We start from the raw sequence: 21,761 nt of genomic DNA on the forward strand, positions 1-21,761 counted from the left end.
TAAAGAAACATAGTGTTCTTTATTCCAAGTTTCTTATTTTATGGAAGAAAAATAAGGCTCTACAAAACTTTGCGGGTAAATTTTTAAAAACAGAATCTTATTTTAAATATACCGAGTGTTCAGTATTAAAAGTATCACTCTAATTTATAAGCTTGCATTTGGAGAAAGTAGCTTTTCATAGGAGTCCCTGGGGGGTGCCAAAGGTTAACAATCCTGGTTTCTTGAGTGGTTTCCTAGAGGTTTGAGTCCACACAGAGGTGCCTCAGATGAAAGGCATGGAGGTCTACTTCTGAAAACCAGCCATTGGAAACCTAAGGAGCACAGTTCTGCTCTGACACGGGAGTCGGAGCCTACTCAACGGCAACTGGCCGCTGCCAGGTTTTCATAAAGCAAAACATTTCTCTGCTACAATGAGACAGATATCGCTGGCTAAAAACAAAAAGAGAAAACAGTTTATTTCCACGCATTTCAGTAAAACATTCCCACCACTTCAAGATCTTCTACAGAGCTGTACTCTAAGGAGGCCCTAGATTTTTACTGAAGACAAAATGTCTTAAAAAAAAAAAAGAAAACTGAAAACAAAATAGAGTTTAAGGACTTTAAAATATCAATAATAAAGGCATCAAGTCAACAATATTACGAGTGCTGATTTTTTGTAGGCAAGAATTTTTAATTAAAATGCCATTAAGAAACTAAGGGTCTACTTTTACCTAAAAAAAAAAAAGCACAGTAAAATTAGAAAATAAAAAATAAAAGAAACTAAGAGTCAGTGGTTGTACAATGCAGATTTCAAAAAAGGGTATTACAATATGACTATTATAAAAAGCATAAAAATAAATAGTATGAAATGTTAGTATCTATTATTGAATTATTATTAGGTGCTAATTATTTTATTAGATACTATAGCACCTATTATACCAGTATCCAGCAATGAAGCCCTTCCTCTCTTCCGTATCTGTTGACCAAGCACACCCTAAGGGCGAAGTACTAACGGTGGAGCCAACCTAGTGGAGAGAGTGTTGGCGTCTGCTGGGGAGCAGGGGGGTCTTTGCCATTTATGAGCAAATCACTTCCTGTCTGTCCACTTCCATTCTACACCTGAAGAATAGGGATGATAGATTAAACCTTCTAGGGTTGTCGTAGAGACTACGTTTGATGATGTACGGCGATCTCAAGGAGCCCTGGTAGCACGAGGGTTTAAGTGCTGGGCTACAAGCCAGAAGGTCCACTGTTGGAATCCACCAGCAGCTCTGTGGGAGAACAGACCTGGCAATCTGCTCCAGTAGAGATTGTTGTTGTTGTTGTTAGGTGCCATAGAGCTGGTTCTGACTCACAGCTACCATATGTACAACAGAATGAAACACCACCCTGTCCTGTGCCATCCTCATGATGCTTGCTATGCTTGAGCCCATTGTTGCAGCCACTGGGTCAGTCCATCTTATTGAAGGTCTTCCTCTTTTTCACGGGACTGAGCCCTCCTGATAACATGTCCAAAGTATGTGAGATGAAGTCTCGTCATCCTTGCTTTCAAAGAGCATGCTGGCTGTACTTCTTCCAAGACAGGTTTGTTCCTTCTTTTGGCAGTCCATGGTATATTCAATATTCTTCGACAATACCATAATCCAAAGGCATCAATTCTTTGGTCTTCCTTATTCACTGCCCAACTTTTGTGTGCATATAAGGTGATTGATTGAAAACACCACGGCTTGAGTCAGGCATACCTGCAGAGATTACAAACTAGGAAACCCTATGGGGCAGTGCTACCCTGTCATACAGGGTCACCGTGAGTCGGAATCAACTGGACAGCACACAACAACAACATGAAGACCTTTGCCTGCTCATTTGCACAAAGGTTCTGGGTTTCACTTTTAACTAATTTAACTAAGCTCTAAGCTCTGTGTGGCAAGAAACATAAAGTTAAATAAATAAAACACAGCCCTGGTCCTCCAGAGATTTCCAGGGCAGAAGAAGAGATTGGAGGCCAGTTTTGTGTCACATGACAATAGTAATCTCCTGTACAGAGTTCACTTTTCTATTTTTTTAAGATACACTTTCTCTTAAGCTAATTTAGCTTCATTTTCCCAGCTCCTTTTCCTTATATCCAAGAAGTATTCCAAAATCCATTGTGATCCTTTGTGATGGAGAGGATACTGTCCTGCTCAATCGACAGGAGAGTTATTCCTGTTTAGAAAAAAAACAAAAGAAACCAAACCCATTGCCATTGAGTCAACCCTGATGCATAGCAACCCTATAGGATGGAATAAAACTGCCCCATATTGTTTCCAGGGTGTGGTTGATGGATTCAAACTGTCGACCTATTGGTTAGCAGCCAAACGCTTAACCGCTGCACCACCATTCCTGTAAAAGGACTCCATTAAACACACCAATACTCTAACAGACCATTTTAGATCAAAAGACAGAAAAAAGGATTTATGAGTTTCTCTGAGAGAATTCCTAAGATCCTAGTAAACATTTCTATGCTACATGAAGATCAGTCTCCAACCAGGTAACTATTATTTATTAAAATATTTGGAAATCCAGTAATGTAGTTGGATTTTCAAATCATTTGAGCTGAAGGGAAAGAATGATAGAGATGTGAGATCCCAAAATATAAACCTGGGATTGTGGGATCTAGGAAATTTTATGTCCATCCTGTAACTGACCCTACCATGAGAAAGGCAGTCAGCCCAGATTTCTAGGGCAGGACAGCTGTTGATTTCTGGCCAAATCACACATTTATTAATCCACACATATTTAGTAGGTGCCCGCTGGGCTCTAGCTCTGTGGTAGGTGCTAAGGATAAAATGGTGAGGCCAACAGACTGTCCCAGCCTTCCTGGAGCTTTCAGTCTAGCAGGAAAAAAGTGAAATAATTAAATGCTAAAAAGAAAAGGTACAGGTAGATAGATCTAACTGCATAAAACAAAAAACACCAAACCCATTGCGGTGGAGACGATTTCTACTCACAGCGGCCCTATAGGGCAGGGTAGAACTACCCCCATAGGGTTTCCAAGGAGAGGATGGTAGATTCCAACTGCCGACCTTTTGGTTACCAGCCAAATGCTTAATCACTGTGCCACCAGGGCCCCAAGTACATAAAAGGTGACCCTAATTAGTCCAGGGAGTCCCTGGTGGCTCAAATGGCTAAGTGCTCGACTGCTTACTGAAACACTGGGAGTTTGAACCTACCCAGAGGTACCTCTGAAGACAGGGCTGGTGATCTGCTTCCAAAAGGAAACCATATGGAGTGTAGTTCTACTCTGAAGCACATGGGGTCATCATGAGTTGGAATGGCCACAATGGCAACTGGTTTCTTTTCTTTTTTTTTTTTTTTTTGTAATTATTCCAGAAAGGGAGGCACCTGGTAAGACTTACTTAAGTTAGTTCCTTGAGCTGAAACCCTGTGAGGAATTCAGGAGATAAGGGCAGTGAGAAGAGGCTCCCTTGCACAGGGGACAGAACGTGCAAAGGCCCTGAGGTGAGAGGGAGCCAGAATTGGCCAGAGCTCATGAAGCCTGGTGCCTGGGATGGACAGGAAGAATGGTAGTGGGAGAGAAAGGCAAAGTTCAAATCACCTAAGTCATTGTAAGAGTTTGGCCTTTCCAAATGGCACTGAGAAATCACTGACAAATTTTAAGCTGTCATTCATCCTGTAGGTACTAATGAGTGACGTTACCACTTTCAGGGACTGAACTCCTTCCTGGTCACAGGGCTCTCTGAAGAAATGGCCCAGCCATCGTGTCAGCAGGGAGGAGTAGTTTAAGTCTGTCTTACTCGTTTCAGGGAAAAGATGAAAAGCGTGTGTTTCAAACTAAGTCCTTCACCTTCCATTCGCAAGAACAAGTAAAAGAACATTTTTCCAAATGTAAGAAAAAGTTAATTCCAGACAGAGCTGGAGAAAAATATAGAACAAAATTCTAACATACACACACAAAGACCAGACTTACTGGTCTGACAGAGACTGGAGAAACCCTGGAGAGTATGGCCCCCGGACACCCTATAGTTCAGTGATGAAATCACTCCTGAGGTTCACACTTCAGCCAAAGATTAGAACAGCCCACAGAACAAAATGAGATTAAATGGTCACGCCAGCCCAGGGACAAAATAACAAACAACAACAAAAAAAAAAAAAAAAATGGAAGAAAGAAAAAGTTGATAACCTTTAACTGCGGTAAGGTAGATTTATAAAGTTAAAGCCATAGTAAGTCTGTTATTGCCACAGGTGCTATAGACAGAGAGGTCCCAGAAATAGGGTTTGTCGTTCATCTTCTTCTTCATTCTTAAAAGCATCACCGAGACTCAAACTACTGGACATTACTGCCTGAATGTGCTCCTGCCCTGTTGCTTCACTACATGTGTGAGACTTGCCTGCTTGCTTACTGTAAATGGAACTTTATTCTGCTATGGCTTTTGGGGACAATACCTGAAATAGTCCCCATGGTTGTGTTTGAAAGTACCTGAGAAAATAACCTGCTGTTTATGGAAACAGAGTCAGGGGCCTGTTTACCGACAATAGCGCCTATGGCAATTAGTGTTCAGTCGCTGAACAATCTCTCTGACTGTGGAAACCAATGGCCAAGAGAAACTGCTCCTTGGAGCCCCGCCTGGAGAGACGCTGGACAGGTACTCACGTGCTGTATCCTAGCTAAGTCCCTGCGTGGAGAGCAGGATGCAACCAGCTTTACCCAAGACAGGCCTGGGCTTGAATTCCTTCCAGACCCTTATTCCATTTGTAAACTTGGATGAAGGTTTTTGTTTTTTGTTTTTTTCCCCTTATCTAAATGTCTTCCCTTGTAAAATGTGTGTAAGAATATCTGTCTCTGGGTCGTTGAACAAAAACACAAGTATTGTGCCTGAGGCAGAGCTGGATTAAAAAAAAAAAAAAAACAGCAGTTATCTGTTCCTCCTTTCTTTCAAGGGCGTGCTAGGCACTTCGCTTTCATACAAGTTTCCACTGAAAAAGGAAAAGGAGGATGAGTTTGGGATGGCTCACTGATTCTTTTTGAAAAGACAAAATATCCTTCAGGTTCAGTTCTGTTGTCCTTTTGAAACGCTTCCCAAAACCCCCTGACAGCGCCAGTCCTTTCCTACTCTTAGCAGCCCCATAGGGCTTCCAAGGCTGTACATCTCTATGGAAGGCGACTGCCACCTCTTTCTCCCGCAGAGCCACTGGCGAGGAGGACCTGCTGACCTTTTGGTTAGCAGTCCAGCACTTTAAGCACTTTGGAGCACTTGTGCTTTCTAAAACATCAACTGATGTGCCCTGTGTCATCAGCTAGAAACCTAACGTTTTAGCCTGCACTTGTTCATGCATTACTTCCCAAGGCCCCCAAATGGCTTTCTTATTTACTTCTAGGTAGAAGGATTTTTTTTCTGGTACCATCCCCAGGGTCCTTATGGATTCCCTTAAAAAAAAAAAAAGTTGAACTGCAGGGTGTTTGTTCAATAGCCATGTTTTGACACATTAAAAATTGACAACAGAGGATTTTATTTCCTGAATATCAAAGGGTAAATTGTCCCAGTTAACGTGAATTGAGTGACAGTTGGTCTGCTTTTTTGTTCGTTTCAGTTTCTGGTGATAAAGATGCTGTGACAATAAGACTGCAATTAGTGACCAAAAACAAAACAAAACAAAACAAAAAAACAAAAAGAAAACCAAAGCCAAACCCATTGCCCTCGAGTTGATTCCGACTCATAAGAACCGTAACCGTAAGGGACTCGTAAGAACCCTAAAGGACAGAGTAGAACTGCCCCATAGGTTTTCTAAGGAGTGGCTCCTGGATTTGAACTGCTGACATTTTGGTTAGCAGCTGTAGCACTTAACCACTATGCCACCAGGATTTCCAGTCGGTGACCCGTGAGGTATAAACGGCACTCAGGAATGAGAAGGCTGCGCTCCAGAGGCGGAAAGGAGAAAGAAGGTTGGCTCTGGAAGATAAAGCTCTTTGCGACCCAGAAGGAGAGTCGCGCTTGCTTCCCTTGCCTTCCATAACCACACACAAAAACAAAAAACACAAACTGTCCTATAATTAGCAGAGCAAGTCAATTTGAGTGGGGCGAATCACTAGTTTTCCCATGAAATAATTATATTTCTGATGCTCACGGACATGTACACCTTTAAGCCTAAAAACAAAGAACGATGTTTTTGTTGTCCGTGAGCGAGGGGAGGGAGAAGAAAAGTGGAAGTGACAGTGTTACAATTAGTAAAACCAGTACACGGTGGAAAAGACAAGACAGGCTTCCATGGAAGCCTGGGGAACACTGAGTTCTGCACAGAAGACTCCAGTGCGCAGAGGGAAGACTTTGTACTCGGCGTGATAACGCCTGGAAGGGAGCAAAAGGCTTTTCTCTCCTCCCTGTATCATCCGGAGAGCTTCGCTGGGCGGCTCAGCGCAGCAGCGCCGGGTCGGTCCCCCAGCTCCCCCGCCACCGCGCGGGTCCCAGCTTCTCCTCCCCGATTTCTCTCCCCGACCCCGCGCCCAGGCGCCTCCCCGCGCGTGCAGCGCCCCGGGGTGTCTCCTCGCAGGGGCCTGCGGCCAAAAGGAGGCGACGCGTGGGTCGCGCCTGCCCCTTCACTGGATGGACGCCCCGACGCTGCCTCCGGGGCGGGGACAGCTCCGGCCACAGGGCGCCCGGCGCGGCGCTTCCCCCCAGTGCTCGCCGGCTCCCAGGGCGGCGGGTGTGGGCGCGCGGGCCGGGCGACAGGGAAGCGCAGCCGCAGGCGCAGGGGCCCCGGCGACCGTGGGTGCGCGCAGGTGCGCGGACGCCGGCCCGCTCCTCCCGCCCGCGGCCAGGGCACCGCGCCCGCCCCGCCCCACCCCGCCCGCGGGCCGCCCGGGGCAGGGCCTGCAGCTGCGGCCGGCGAGCCCGGAGCCGGGCATGGGCGGGCGGCCGGCGGCCGAGGGCAGCTGAGGGGCCGCGCCGGAGCCTGCGGTCGCCGGGCACGGCCGGCCGCGCTGGCAGCGGGATCCGAACCCGCCGGCGCAGGGACCCGGGCCCGCGGCCACGGCGGCGGGCGGCTGTCGCTGTCCCGCACCGCGCGGTCCCGAGCGGGTGGCGCTGTCCCGGCGCGATGCGCTGAGCGCGCGGCGGACGCAGCGCGGGGCTCCATGGCGGCGCCGGGAGCCGACCCCAGGGAGCCAACGGGCACCGGGCGGAGCCTCTGGGCGCCGCCGCCGCTGCTGCTGCTGCTGATCCTGCAGGTGGCCGGGCCGGCGGGCGCCCTGGCGGAGACCCTGCCGGGCGCTCCGAGGGCCATGGGCACCAGCTCCAGCCCGCCCAGCCCCGCGAGCGTGGTGGCTCCGGGTACGACGCCGTTCGAGGAGAGCCGGCTGCCGGTGTTCACCCTGGACTACCCCCACGTGCAGATCCCCTTCGAGATCACCCTGTGGATCCTGCTGGCCTCCCTGGCCAAGATTGGTGAGCCAGCTGACCCCACGAGGTGGGGAGTGGGCGATCGGAGGGGGAGGGCCGGAGTGTGTAGGGGCCAGCGAGCTGACCTCTGGGTCGTGGCCACCCCCGCCCCCGGACCAGAACGGGGGCGACAGATAGAGCAGGTTCTACTGGTCAGAAAGGACTCCGGGAGGACGGCTTCACGCTTTGGTTCTTAAGTGGCCAGTGGCCTTGAAATGGCCCGATAGTCGTAGCCCACACAAACTTAGGGATTTGCTGCTCACTCTGCTTCGAAGTGTGACAGCCCACTGCCAAAGCTGAGACCTGTTTACCGATGGAGGAGGCCCTGGGCTGAATTTTATCAGTCTTACCTACAGGGGAGCCCAGAGGCTAAAATGTTTAAAGCCCTGGATGCTTGAAGAGAGAGTCGCGGCTTGGCAATGACAGGGACCCTGCTCTGCGCCCCTGACTGATGAGGTACCTGGAAGGGGACCAGGGACACCTGAGTGCCTGCACCTGTGACAGGAGCACCCTGTCTCCTCCCTCTTTTGGACTGAAACTGTGGCTATACAGGAAGTGTTTCTGTATTTTTTTAGAGGTGACTGAGGGAGATGCATATTTAAAAACAATTATCCTACTTTCGAACCACCTTTAACTCTCTTTTGGAAAAAGGAAGCCTCAGAATCAGCTTTTTCGTCTTCATTTCTTCCCCCATGCAGACTTTTATGTGATGATCATGGTGCTTTACATTTTTTCTTTATATTTTAAGAATATATCAACTAAATATAATAATCCAAAGAAAGGTAGTTAAGTCAAAGACATTCATACGTGACATCTGTGTTGTGCATTTGTCCTGTGCAAGGTCCTGTGCCATAGGGGGAGGCAGGCTTCCATCAAAGAATGGAAAGACACGTTGCCTGTCTTCAAGGAACTGATTGATGAATAGGAGAGACAGCCCGCACACCCGTGATTACAACACAGGAAAGTGCTGAGTAGGGTGAGAATATGACAGGGAGGCAGGGATCGTTTCTTCACGGAGAGGAGATACTGAAACTGGATTTTCAAGGATGGCCAGGACATGGGCAGTTGAAGATGAGAGGGAGCAGCATTCCAAATAAGAATAAACAAAGGTGTAAATGGGGAGGGAAGCACAGAGCAGGTAGAAGAGGTGTATGCTTATAGGAGAGGGGGAAATTGTGGGAGGTCAACCTGAAGTGAACCTTTGAAGTCAGATAAATTTATAGATTCTGTTAGTGGTGACCAAAGGAGGCACGTAATATTTCATTACCTTGCAGCCTGTCTTTGACATGGTCCTACTGATTGAATGTTTTAATGCCACCTGAGAAATAAAAGAAAGGGAAATAAACTTTCCTGTATGTCAAGCAGACATGCGCATTTAAATAATGCTTTGCCTATAGTAATAAACTCAGATGCCATCTCCACAGACAGTTCTCACAACAACCGTTCAGCACACGAAAGGAGGCTATTATTACCCCCACTCCATAGATGTGGAGGCTGAAGCTCAGAGAGTTCACAGGGGTAGCCAACATAGACACTAAGAGAAGGTGCCAAATCCAGCGCCCTACTCACTCTCTTACTCTCTCCAAGCCTGGAGCCTTGATTCCAGGGAAGGCTGCTTTTGTGCCCTGTTTCTCTTACTGCTTCTTTGTTGCCATTTCTATGCCATGACAACTCCTCACTCTGGTCTTCGCTCTTGATTATCTTAATCTGATTAATTGCATTAATAGCAGCTGCTAGTAACCATTTAGGTTCATTATCTCGAATTTTCAGAACAGCCATCCAGGGCAGGTATGATTACCCCTGTTTCATTTAAGAGGAAATGGAGAAATGGGGAGATTAACTGGCTCATAGGGTTAGGTGGTGAGCCAGAATTCCACCCAGGTCTCTCTAATACCTCATCTTGGTCTCTGTCCTAGAGGCTTGCTTTGTGGCGAGGGTTCAATGAGAACTGATGTGTGTAACATGCTTAGAACAGTGTTAGACACGTAGGAAGCACTAAATAATTTTTGCCATTGTTAGCCGCGGTGGTAGTGGCAGTAACAGTAGCAGGAGTGACCGTGCTGATTCTGGCACTGCGGCTTGGTTTCCACTGTCCTGGGCTGCCTCCCAGTTTTCCCGACTTGTGTCTTACGCTCAGCCTTATTCACGTGTTCTCATTCTGTAGGCTTTTTGCACTTGCTCTCTTTCTGTCTTGGTCTATTCATCTGATTCAACCTTCTCACTTTAATGGTGTGGTCTTTTGTTAAACGGCATCTGTGCTCTTGTGAAAGTTCACAGGTGTACTTTTTCTTTTTTAAAAATGTTTATTTTGTTGTTGTTGTTGAGAATTTATGCGGCAAGACATAGACCAACTCAACAGTTCCTACATGTCCAATTCAGTGACGTTGATTACTTTCTTCCAGTTGTGCAACCATTCTCCCCCTCCTTTTCTGAGTTGTTTCTCCCCCATTCACATAAACTCACTGCCCTCTAAGTTCTTCCCAGATGTATTTATCTGCCCTTCTTCAGTCTGCTTATCCTGGATGTTCTGATATTCCCGGGCCCACTTATATTCTACTTGCCACAGTTTATGGCCTCTCTTGGACTGTGTTTTACTCTGGCAGGTGTTACAAATTGTACTTGCTGGTCTCCTGATCCATCTTCTGCCCCCAAATTCTGAACATTTCTTGTTACTGTTTACTATTTCCTCTTAACTCCGGGCATCTCGGGAGAGATAGACATGGGTGGCACAGAGATGGTAACACGGACATTCGTGCCTCCTGGCCAGAGACGGGTCTGAGCAGCTGACTGGAACTGCCTTGGGTGGAGTCAGGGTTAGTTCTCAGAGCAGAAAGTGTAGCTTTAGAATCCCAAAGCCAGTACTTGGGGGATCTCTCTAGGTTTTTCCTGTCGATAGCTCAGCACTGTCCTGCTCCTGTAACTGCTTCTAGGGGAGCTGGAAATGCCCAGAAGCCCATTCCCCCTTGTGCTCCCCCTCCCGCCTGGGATCCAGAACTTTCTCTCTGGCTTGGAGAAGACTGCCCTGGTACCGTGGGACACTTTTACAGCCCATTGAACGGTCATCAAGTCGTTCAATTTCTATTTTCACTTTTGCACTGGAGAGGCTGTTATTTTGGGGTGACTTAAGTGACTTGGAAACCCTAGTGGTATAGTGGTTAAGAGCTGTGGCTGCTAATCAAAAGGTGGGCAGTTCAAATCCACCAGGCGCTCCTTGGAAACTCTATGGGGCAGTTCTACTCTGTCCTACAGGGTTGCGATGACTCAGGATCCACTTGGTGGCAGAGAGTGTTTTTTTTGGGGGGGGGGTGTTATGTGACTTATTTTGCTCATATTTGGGAAGGAGAATGAATTGAACTGTTCAGGGGAACATGAGCCTATCAGGTAACGCAAGTGTTAACTCATGAAAAATGCCACAGTTTATATTTAGGACACTTTTATGCCATGTTCCTAGTGTACCTGAACTTACTCACCACAGGGAACATGGAGAAACCATTGTCAGTGGTTTATCTAAACAAGGATAACAAGTTGCCCAAAACTAGAGGTGCCTGTTAACATTTGTAGGAGGTTTAAATAATGTCTGATGATGAATTCAGAATAGTTTTCTAGACGACAGAACAATAAAATCTTTGAAATGTTTCAATCAGAAGTGAGAAAGCTCAATTCAGCTTCATTGCTCTACCTGATTATCAGGGAAAATCCACTTTGTAGTTGTCTGGTCAAGAAAAAAGTACTTCTGTAGTTGTAAACTTTCATATGATGATGATGGGTGTATATGAAGTAAATTTAAGATAAAAGAACATAGCACATTTAGTACCCTTCTGAAAAGTTTCAAAAATTTTGGCAGCGTCTCCCAATTCATTTTTTACTTGGCCCTCACACATGGGAACTCTTACTGTTCTTTAAAAATATATATATATATTTGACATATTTTGCACAAGTGTTGATTTTTTGCAAGTATAAATGCATGCTTTGCTTGATAAACCCTGTACACAGCAGTGGAGCTCTACAGCCTGGAGTAATAGGTAGCCAAAGAATTAAGAAGAAAAAGAAAAAAGTCCTGGTGTGTTTTAAGATTGTCTCTTTTATTCAGATTTCCTAGTCCATGAAGTAGGTCAGTGGAATTTGTGCTTAACTGGGAATCAGAAGACGTGGGTGAACTTGGGTGTATAGTCTAACTCAAGGACACTGTTCAAGGAGGTATCACTGGATCCCCTGCTATTTAAAGTAGCAGAGCTCCCTTCTTTAACCTGAGTGGTTTCCCAAAACACCCCTTCCTTTTTTTCTTAGAGTCTCGTGAACTTGGCTTATTTGCCTCTCTTTTCTAGGTATCACCACTCTCCCTGCCTTTTCATTTCCTTTGACCCTAACCTTGGGGTTAGGATGCAAAATGTTCCCCTTCCATCCATCCTGCTGCCTCTGAATTAAAGGACTTGCACTCTTATTATTTTAAGGGGAAGACATCAAGCAATTTGGTCCATGAGGGCTTCTCCTCCAGGCTCCAGACTGTCCTGAATTTGAAATATGAAACCTAAGCATTTCATATCTGGCTGAATTGCTGATATCTTGATCTCCGCAATCTGTACTTGCCCTTGATCTGTTTCTCTTTGTCCTGTTTGGTTTTCCTGAAGCATATTCACCAACTGGTTGGCGAGGCTGACTCAGGTAATGGGGGAAGCTCATGGTTTTCACATACAATTATTTGAACCACATCTCATGTTAGTACTTCTAAAGCTAAATGTTCCTGGTGTCATGTGCCCTCAACTCTGCCGTGTGTTGATTTGTAAAAAGGTTAAAAAAAGAGTTCTGATCCCTTTTGGTCTCAAAGCCTACATCGTGCCACCCATGCATTTTCTGTTTTCTGTCTGAAGGATGACTTCACCAGCTTTCTCATGCTTTTTCTAGTGACCAACTCAAGCGCCTCCTTGGGAGGTGGCCTTCTAGAATTTTCTCACTGTAGTTCTACCACTGAAATGTTTTGTACCTTTTTTAGTGGATACCAGATAATTTGTTACCAACTGAAAATCTTACTTTTTGTATCAGCTTTAACAATGAAAACAATATTTATCATTGATGGGATGCTTTGTATCTTACAGATGTCTTTACGTATCTTGAAGCCCAGAGAAATACACAAAGAATCTTTTGTGTAAAATCTTCTGTTCCATGTAGGATTGTAAAAACTCACCTATAAAACCAAATGGCTTGCATATGTATCGATTTTGACCAATGATTCAATTGTTTAATGGTTTATAATTCTGTTTGGCTTATCTCTGTCTTCTTGAGTCAATTTTGGTAATTTATCTTTTTTCTGGAAAATTCTTATTTTTATTTATATTTTCAGACTAGTTTGCAGGAAGTTATTTTTTAAATCTCTATTTTATCTTCATTTATGTTCTTTTTATTTCTAATATTGCTATTTTTTTTTTTTTACCTTGATCAAAATTCTTAAATGTTTATCAATTTTATACTTTTTCAAAGAATTATATTTTGGTTGGTTTCTAATTTTATCATCTTTTACTCTTTCCTTTATTATTTAGTTCTTCTTACTTTAGGTCTACTTTAAAATTTGTTTTTAAATTTTTGAAGACTTAGCTCATTAATTATTGAATGTACTTGTTTTTTAATACGTCAACTCCCACTTTTAAGAAAGGAGCCCTGGTGATGTGATGGTTAAGCTCTTAGTTTCTAACTGAAAGGTCAGCAGTTAAAACCCACCAACAGCTTCGCAAGAGAAAAGACCTGGCAATCTGCTCTCATAGAGATTGCAGTCTAGGAAAACTTATGGGGCAGTTCTACTTTATCTTACAGGGTCACTATGAGTTGGAGTCAACTCAATAGCACACAACACCTTTATAAGAGTAATTCATTCCTTAAAAAAAAAAAAAAAAAAAAAAAAAAACTTATAGCTGAAAACTTAAGTAATCTTATTTTTAATATTTTTAATATTAAATATTTTTTATGAGCCGCTGAGCTCCAAAATTGACATGCAGTTATGCTAAAGTGACATCAGTATTATTAGAAGGGGCAAAATTACTTCTATAGTCAACTTTACAGTCATAACTCTTAAGAAGCCATTGTTCCTTCCTTAATCAGTTTCTCAATAATATGGTGATTTACCTGTTCTCATTAAATTCAAAGCGAGGATACATGGTACACTTAAGAATATGCCACATACAAGACATATTCATGATACTCAAAGTTTATGCAAATTCATTTTATTGCAGTTAATAATAATAATGAAGGGAATGACAAAGACAAAATAATTTAGGGAAACAATACAAATGAAAAGTAACACTTTCTGAGTAAACTGTGTCAGATCATTGTTACTATTAACTAGCAAACAGTGCAAATTCTGAGAGGAGAGCTTAACACAACATCACTGATACAGCTCCAGAGCTCGATGGACCTCCTATCAGGGTGCTCAGCCTGACTTCATAAAATGCTCGGCTCAGTTCATAAAAGTTTTATGAGCTTTTAAAGTTCATAAAATCCAGCTTGGTTTTCATTAAGTCAGAGACATGCCTTGTGAACCGAAATAGGATTATTAAAGGAAACTCTTCTAAAAGATGAATTCTCATGACCCAAATGGATATATCTTAGAGGAAAAAAAGTATATATAGTTAAAGTTAGAAACACACCTTTCTGTCTTGCTTTGGAAACCCTGGTGACATAGTGGTTGTATGCTACGGCTGCTAACCGAAAGGTTGGCAGTTCGAATCCACCAGGCACTCCTTGGAAACTCTCTGAGGCAGTTCCACTCTGTCATACAGGTTCGCTGTGAGTCGGAATCCATTCGATGGCAATGGGTTTAGTTGTTTCTTTTTTTGGATCTTGCATTGTAAAGTTTTCACTTTTATTCAGTTCTAAGTATTTTTAAATTGCCCTTGTAATTTTTTAAATTTTAGCCTAATAATTAGAAGTGTACTTTTTAGTTAATAAACGTATAGTTTTGTGACTTTTTTATTTTATTCATATTTTATTGCATTTTGGTCAGATAGTGTGATCTACATGACATGAATTTTTGGTATTGATTGAGATGTTCTCTGGGGCTTAGTATGTGACTTTTTTTTTTTTCCTATGTATTTCTGAAAAAGGATATATATTCTCTGTTTGCTGGGGGGAGTATTTTATACGCATACCTGTATACACACAGACACATTTGCAGACTAGATCAAATTTGTAATTGTGATGTTCATATCTTCAGTAGCCTCACCAATTTTTTGGCTGCTTTATCTGCTTCTGAAGTACGTTAAAATCAGCTTCTAAGATTGGGGATCTTAATTACTGTTTTCAATTTTTGTTTTATATATTTGATGCTGTGTTATTAGGTATATCCTGGTTCAATATTGTTGTATCTTCCTTGAGAATTCTCCCTTTAATCATTGAGTTATTCCCTCTTTGTTCCCAGTAATTCTCTTTGGTTCAAAGTCTGCTTTAGTAAACAGTTTATTGCTATTCAAAATAAAGGGTTTTTTTTTTTTTATGTATACCTTTTTCCATATCTGTGTTTTCCACAAATGTACTTTCCAGACATATCTTTTCCCGTATATTTACTACCAATCCAGCTGGATCATTTTCTTTTAGGTATATCTCATTAAACCACATATAACTAGATTTTGTCTCTTCAATTCAAAAATTTAAATCTCTGTATTAAAAAAAAATTTTAACCCCTCTACATTTATTGTAATGATGTATTTACACTTATTTTGTTTTCAGTTTATTGTCTTTTGCTTGGTTCTTTATTTTCCTTTCTTGCCTTATTTTGGGTTGGTCAGTTTTTTTTTTTTTTTAATGCTATTATTCATTCTATCTCTGTGCCTTTTGTGGTCACTTTTAAATATTTAATATGATTATCTGATTTAATAGGAGCCAGACCAGAGTGCCTGGCTCACATCCCAGGCACATTTCACCACACATTTGTAGTCTTGTGATCTTGGGTGAGTATCTTAAACTCTCTGGGCTCAGTTGCTTTAGCAGAAAATGGGGACAATAAAAGGACCAACATCATAGGATATTGTGAGAATTAAACTCTTTAATATATGTAAAATGTTAAAATAATTGTCTGGAATATAGTGAATATCCAAAAAGGAAAGTCAGCAGATGTGATTAAAAAAAAAAAAAAAAAAAAAAGGATTGGCACCCCGAAACTAGAAATAACAGAACAATCTGAAAGAGACTGCAAAATGAGTATAGTTTAAATAAGTAAAGAAATGAAAGGAGGAACAGAAATATCAAAAATAGTAGAAGAGTATGAACAAAACACAGATGGATTTGAAAAAGGACTCCCCCATAAAAAAGTGAAAATATAATTAAAATTAAATATCCAGTGAGTGGGTAAAGCACCAGCTAGCAACACACAAAGAGTGGTTTGGCAAACTGGGAACATCTTAAAATCAGCAAGAAGTAACACAGAAAGGAAAAGAGGTGAAAAATATGAAACAACTATTAAGCAACATGGAAACAAGAAGTTCCAAGCAAGAAAAATAAAAAATAAATCTATACCTGGACATATCAAGGGAACTGTGTAATATCAGAAATATCCAAACAAATAATCGTAAATGTATCTGAAAAGTCTGATTAATTTCAAAGGCAATGAGAGTGACAACATAATTCTCCTTAGCAACAAGAGGGCAGAAAATAATGAAATGATATCACCTAAGTGAAAAACGATATGACCCAAAATCTCAAAACCCCAAAAGCCGCAAAGGACATCTAAATCAATACCAAAACATATTATCATTCAAGAGGAAATCAAAGACATCTTCAAACAAAGACCAAGACAATGTACCTTTTAGAGGTTCTCCCTGAAACATCTACTGAAGAGCGTCATGTTTCAGTAAAAAGAAAACAACCTGGAGGAAATGAGAGGATAGAAGAAGTAACAATGAAGAAAAACTTGTAAACATGTCTGCAAGTCTATGTAAATGCTTATAAAAAAAAACAAAAAACTAATTTGGAAGACGTTGAATACAAACCAGATCTAAATTACGAGATGAAAAATTGGAATAATGGAACAGGGAGATAGCAGTTAAAGAAATTTTAGAGTTCTTGTATCATTCAGAAAGAAGATAATAATAATCCATAGCAAATACTATGTTTACTATGTTCCAGACAAGAATTTTAACACTTTACATATATTAAATAATTCTCACAACACCCTAAAGACTTCTCTTCAGTGAAGGGCAAAAACAAAGTGTTGTCTACTAGCTTTTCTGTCAGCAGGATGTGGAGGCCTGAGTACTCTGTCTGTGTTTCATCTTTTGTATTTTTACACTTGGATACAGGAGGAATTGCTCAGCAGTTTTGTAAGTGTTGGACCTAATTAACTTTGGAAGAGATAATCCCAGATTAGAAATAGGGAGATCCTATTGCCCTGGTGGCACCGTAGTTAAGAGCTACGCCTGCTAACCAAAAAGTCGGCAGTTCGAATCCACCAGCTGCTCCTTGGGAACTTCATGGGGCAGTTCTTCTCTGTCCTGTAGAGTCGCTATGAGTCAGAATCAACTAGACAGCAACGGGTTTGGTTTGGTTTTATTGTAATCCTGGTGGCACAATGGTTAAACCCTAGGCTGCTAACTAAGAGGTCAGTGGTTCAAACCCCCCGGCCACTCCACAGGAGAAAGATGGGGCAGTCTGCTTCCATAAAGACTACAAACTAGGAAACCTTAAGGGACAATTCTACTCTGTCCTGTAGGGTCGCTATGAGTCAGAATTGACTCAATGGCAACGAATTTTTATTGAAATCCCAATTCTGCCATTAATATGGTCGTGTGACCTTGGCAAGTCTTTACCTACCTCACCTTCAAGTTGAATTAGTAGAAGCAGAGATATTTGTCTGTTCCATCTCTTTAATAGTTCCACAAGGATAATACGAGATTCTCTGTAAGGGAGGAAATCATTTATAACAAAGATTTTACAAAAGAAACTTAAGCCAAGAAAAGTATGGCTTTATTACATTACAGGGATGTGTCGACGTGGGCGTATTGTCATTCTCAGTGATACGTGCACAATTACAGGGTGCTGTCTTGCAATTACATCTTTTGAATGTAATGAATCATAATTGATGTACTTCCTGCAACAATCCTGTACATTGTTCATCTCCATATAAGGGCTTTCTAATCTTCATGTTTAAAATGCATCCCTTGTTTGAAGATGCCTTGTGTACTTCTGCCTCTTCAATAATTCCAGGAGAGACTGGGGGTTTCCCTCTGCAAGCACTCCATGACTCTACAGCAGCATCGTATCTTTAAGGTGAATTTCATATTATTACTTAGGATTGGCATACAAAGGCTCACATGTGAAAGGCAAAGAAAAAAATCACACAGTTATGTTTAGAAATTTCAACTGCTAATGGATCAGATTGCACATGGCCCACCCTGCACGTGAAAGTACTCTGAAGAAGCTTGAAGGTTTTGTTATTCAGAGAAAGTTCCTTATAGAATCACAGGGCAGTAAAACAACCCCCTTACTATGTCTCCGCGACTCTCTCACTGGTAATTCTGCTCCTCTCAGTTCCTGGGCTGGTTTCCTAGGGATCCGCAGGCTGGGAAACCTGATCAGTGTAATGCGGCCAAGTGTGCTCTTTCATTGTGGCATTGGAGGGTGGGGCCCGGTGAGACTGAGTAATCCCTCCATCACGGTTTCTTTAATGAAATGATAATAGCTAACAACTATGGAGAATTATTCTGTGCTAGATACCTGGGCGAAGTGCTTTACATCCATTATTTTATTTAATCCTCCTGGTAACTCTGGGAGGTAGACACCATTATTATCCCCAGTCTTCAAAAATAGATGAGGAAACAGGTTTAAGGAGCTTAAGTAACTTGTCCAAGGTATCACAGCTATTAAGTGGTAGAGGTGGGATTTGAGCCCTTGTGGACTGCATCCACAGCTCATGTTCTTTGTCACTCCACTAAGGCTTCAATTCCCGGCCAATACACCTCACGTGCAGCCACACCTGCCTGTCAGTGAGGGCTTGCGTGTTGCTATGATGCCGAACAGGTTTCAGCGGAGCTTCTAGACTAAGATGGCTTAGGAAGAAAAGGCTGGAGATCTGTGACAGCTCAGGGAGGTGGAGCGGGACGGGGTAGCGTTTTGTCCTGTTGTGCATAGGGTCACCGTGAGCTGACTTGACGACAGCTAACAACAACAAATGGCTTGTTCTGCCTCTCTACCTTTCATGGAAAAGGGTATTAAAGTTTCTTACATCTGTCTACAGTTTATGAAGCACCTAAATGTGTCCTCTCTTGTTCACTCTTAACCTGGAGCTAGCAGCCTACCCTTTAGCCTCTTGCGACCTCATTTTGACAATCTCAGGTTTTCATTGTAAGATCAGACAACATTTATAATACCACCCCTGTGTATTTCACAGGAGCATTTTGAGGACCAACTAAAATAGTATAAGTAAGCAAATCGTGACCCTAAAGTTAAATTAACGTAACTACACAACAGCTCTATAAGTTAGGTGGGACAGAAAGAACTAACAAAAACTGGAGACCGTGAAAGATTGAGGGACTTGTCCAAGGTGGCATAACTTGTAAGTAGTATCAGGGTTAGAACTGGAGTCTAGAACTTCTGAATCTTGGTCTAGCCTTTTTCTACCATCTGTGATTTAGGAAACATAGAATTTTAATGTTTTTGAGATATATTTTTAATATGCTAAGCATTCATAGGTTAAAGGTTAAACTCATGTAACTTGGGTACCATGTAATTGACACACATCAAAAGTACAAATTTCAACCCAGACAGATTTATAGGAGAAAGATGTTTAAGTATGTTTCATATTTGCATGCACACACATATCAAACTGAACACACAAAATACATGTGAGGACACACTTATACACATAAATGACATTCATCAGGGCATAGGCTCCATGAGGAAATGGACTTGGTTTGACTCACTGTCTAGAACAGTATCTGGCATATAGTAGGCACTCATGAAGTATGAACAGTTTTGAAAGTATTGGACTGAATAAGTTTTGGAAAAGATAACCCCAGGTTATAAATAGGGAGACCCTATGTAATTCCAGTTCTGCCACTGATGTGGTCATGTGACCTCAGCAAGTCTTCACCTAGTTCACCATCAAGTTGAATTAGTAGCAGTAGAGATAGATGTCTGTTCCATCTCTTTAATATTTCCACAAGGATAAAATGAGAGTCTCTGTAAGGGAGGAAATCATTTACAACAAAGCTATTACAAAAGAAAGTTAAACCAAGAAACCAAAAACCAAACCAAATCCAGTGCCGTGGAGTCGATTCTGACTCATAGCGACCCTACAGGACAGAGTAGAACTGCCCCCATAGAGTTTCCAAGGAGCGCCTGGCAGATTCGAACTGCCGACCCTTTGGTTAGCAGCTGTAGCACTTAACCACTACACCACCAGGGCTTCCAAACCAAGAAAAGCGTGGTTTATTGTACTAAAATTGTGTGTCGACATGGGAGTATTCCTCCTGAACACTTCCGGAAAGCCCACAGCTGCTGGATCCATTCGGTGCCACTAAGGTCCGTGAACAGTCAGCTCTAGCACATGCGAGGGGGAAAGGCGTTTTCAGCAGATGATTCCCAAGTCCCCTTGCACTATTTGTACAGAGTTTCTTTAGAAATCTAGATGTAAAAGCATTTTAAAGCTGCCTAAATGAATTAGTGTTATTTTTGAAATGTCAAGCAGCGTGTTGTATCGCCAGGACTCTAAGGCAGAATCACCAGTGGACTGACCGTACCGTTTCTCTACCGAAACGGTAACATGCCAAGGGAAGATCCTAAGGAGAGGCGGCGCTCCCCCACTTCCCGTCTGATTGCAACATCTACAGTCTTTCGGGGGGAGAGCGATGCGTTGTTAGTGTCTACGCTTTCCTCTGCTTACTCAGGAGAAGGGTGTCCTTCTCTGTGCATTCTCTTATGAACTGTCTGGAAGACCACAGAAGATGCTGACTCTGTCTTGAGAAGCTCAATTTTTTAAGGGAATAAGAAAACATACATGCGTGTGTGAAAAGCTGCTGTCCTAGTCAATCTGTGGGGAGCATCGGTGGCTCAGTGGTAGAATTCTCGCCTTCCGCGCGGGAGACCTAGGTTTGACTCCCAACCAATACACCCCGTGCACAGCCGTCACCATCTGTCAGGGGAGGGTTGTATGTTGCTGGGACGCTGAACAGGTTTCCACAGAGCTTCCAGACTAAGATGGGCTAGAACGAAAGGGCTGGTGATCTACTTCCAGAAAATCAGTCAGTGGAAACCTTGTAGATCACTACATTCTGACGTGAAGTCAGCTCACAACGACAGTCACTCTGCATCCTGCTGCCTGGGTTTACTTCCTTCAGAGCTTTTATCACTCTTGGACATTTAATTATTTATTTATTAGCTGGCTAGTGCACTCCCTGTCCTTCCCGCCTACACCAAAGGCTCCAGAGTCCAAGGCCTGGTCTCTTTCCTCTGTGTCTCCCTCAGTGGAGCTTACAGTGTAAAAAAAAAAAAAAAACAAACAGTGCACGTACTGAAAATTAATGATATCGGCATTCTTAATAATAGTAGCCTGTTGTATTTTTCATTGTTGCACATCTGTGATCTAGTGGGATCCTCATAATAGTCTTTGTTTTGTTTTACTTTACGCCTGACATTCATTCCTTTGGGCACTCACATGCTAAACTCCACCCTGAGTGCTCTTGATTTTGCCAAAGGGATTTGGTTGATAAGATAGCTAACTTCCCCGTTTAATGACTTTACTTCCACGACAGTAGTTTTTTTTTTTTCTCTTTCTTTTCCTTTGGTCTTGATGTTTCCTTTTCGTGTTTTAAGGATATTGAAACCAGGGGAGTTGTTACTTTTCCTTAATCTCTGAACAGACACCGTGTATAATTGGCGGGACTCCAGTGCTCCATTTTCTGTTCAATGAGTTAGTAGGTTTGGCTATAATCTTTTTTTTTTTTTCTTTAATTGTGCTTTAAGTGAAAGTTTACAAATCAAGTCAGTCTCTCGTACAAAAATTTATATACGCCTTGCTGTGTGCTCCTAGTTGCTTTCCCCCTAATGAGACAGCATACCCCTCTCCGTCCTGTATTCCCCGTGTCCATTCAGCCAGCTCCTGTCCCCCTCTGCCTTCTCATCTCACCTCCAGACAGAAGCTGCCACATAGTCTCATGTGTCTACTTGAGCCAAGAAGCTCACTCCTCACCAGTATCATTTTCTGTCTTATAGTCCACTCTGATCCCTGTCTGAAGAGTTGGCTTTGGGAATGGTACCTGTCTTGGGCTAACAGAAGGTCTGGGGACCATGACCTCTGGGGTCCTTCTAGTCTCAGTCAGACCATTAAGTCTGGTCTTTTCACCAGAATTTGAGGTCTGCATACCAGTGTTC

At 42.7% G+C, this 21,761-nt stretch overlaps 1 protein-coding gene across 1 annotated transcript in view; it reads left to right on the top strand.

The window, feature by feature from the left end:
* Positions 1-7,240: 7,240 nt before the first annotated feature.
* SLC9A2 (solute carrier family 9 member A2) overlaps positions 7,241-21,761 on the top strand; it is a 107,720-nt gene continuing 93,199 nt past the window's right edge. The window contains exon 1 of the mRNA XM_064268575.1: positions 7,241-7,418. Coding sequence (XP_064124645.1) covers positions 7,256-7,418 — 163 coding nt within the window. The 5' untranslated portion in view covers positions 7,241-7,255. The remainder of the gene's footprint in view (positions 7,419-21,761) is intronic.

Source organism: Loxodonta africana, chromosome 15 (genome assembly GCF_030014295.1).
Source record: "Loxodonta africana isolate mLoxAfr1 chromosome 15, mLoxAfr1.hap2, whole genome shotgun sequence".
Taxonomy (NCBI): domain Eukaryota; kingdom Metazoa; phylum Chordata; class Mammalia; order Proboscidea; family Elephantidae; genus Loxodonta; species Loxodonta africana.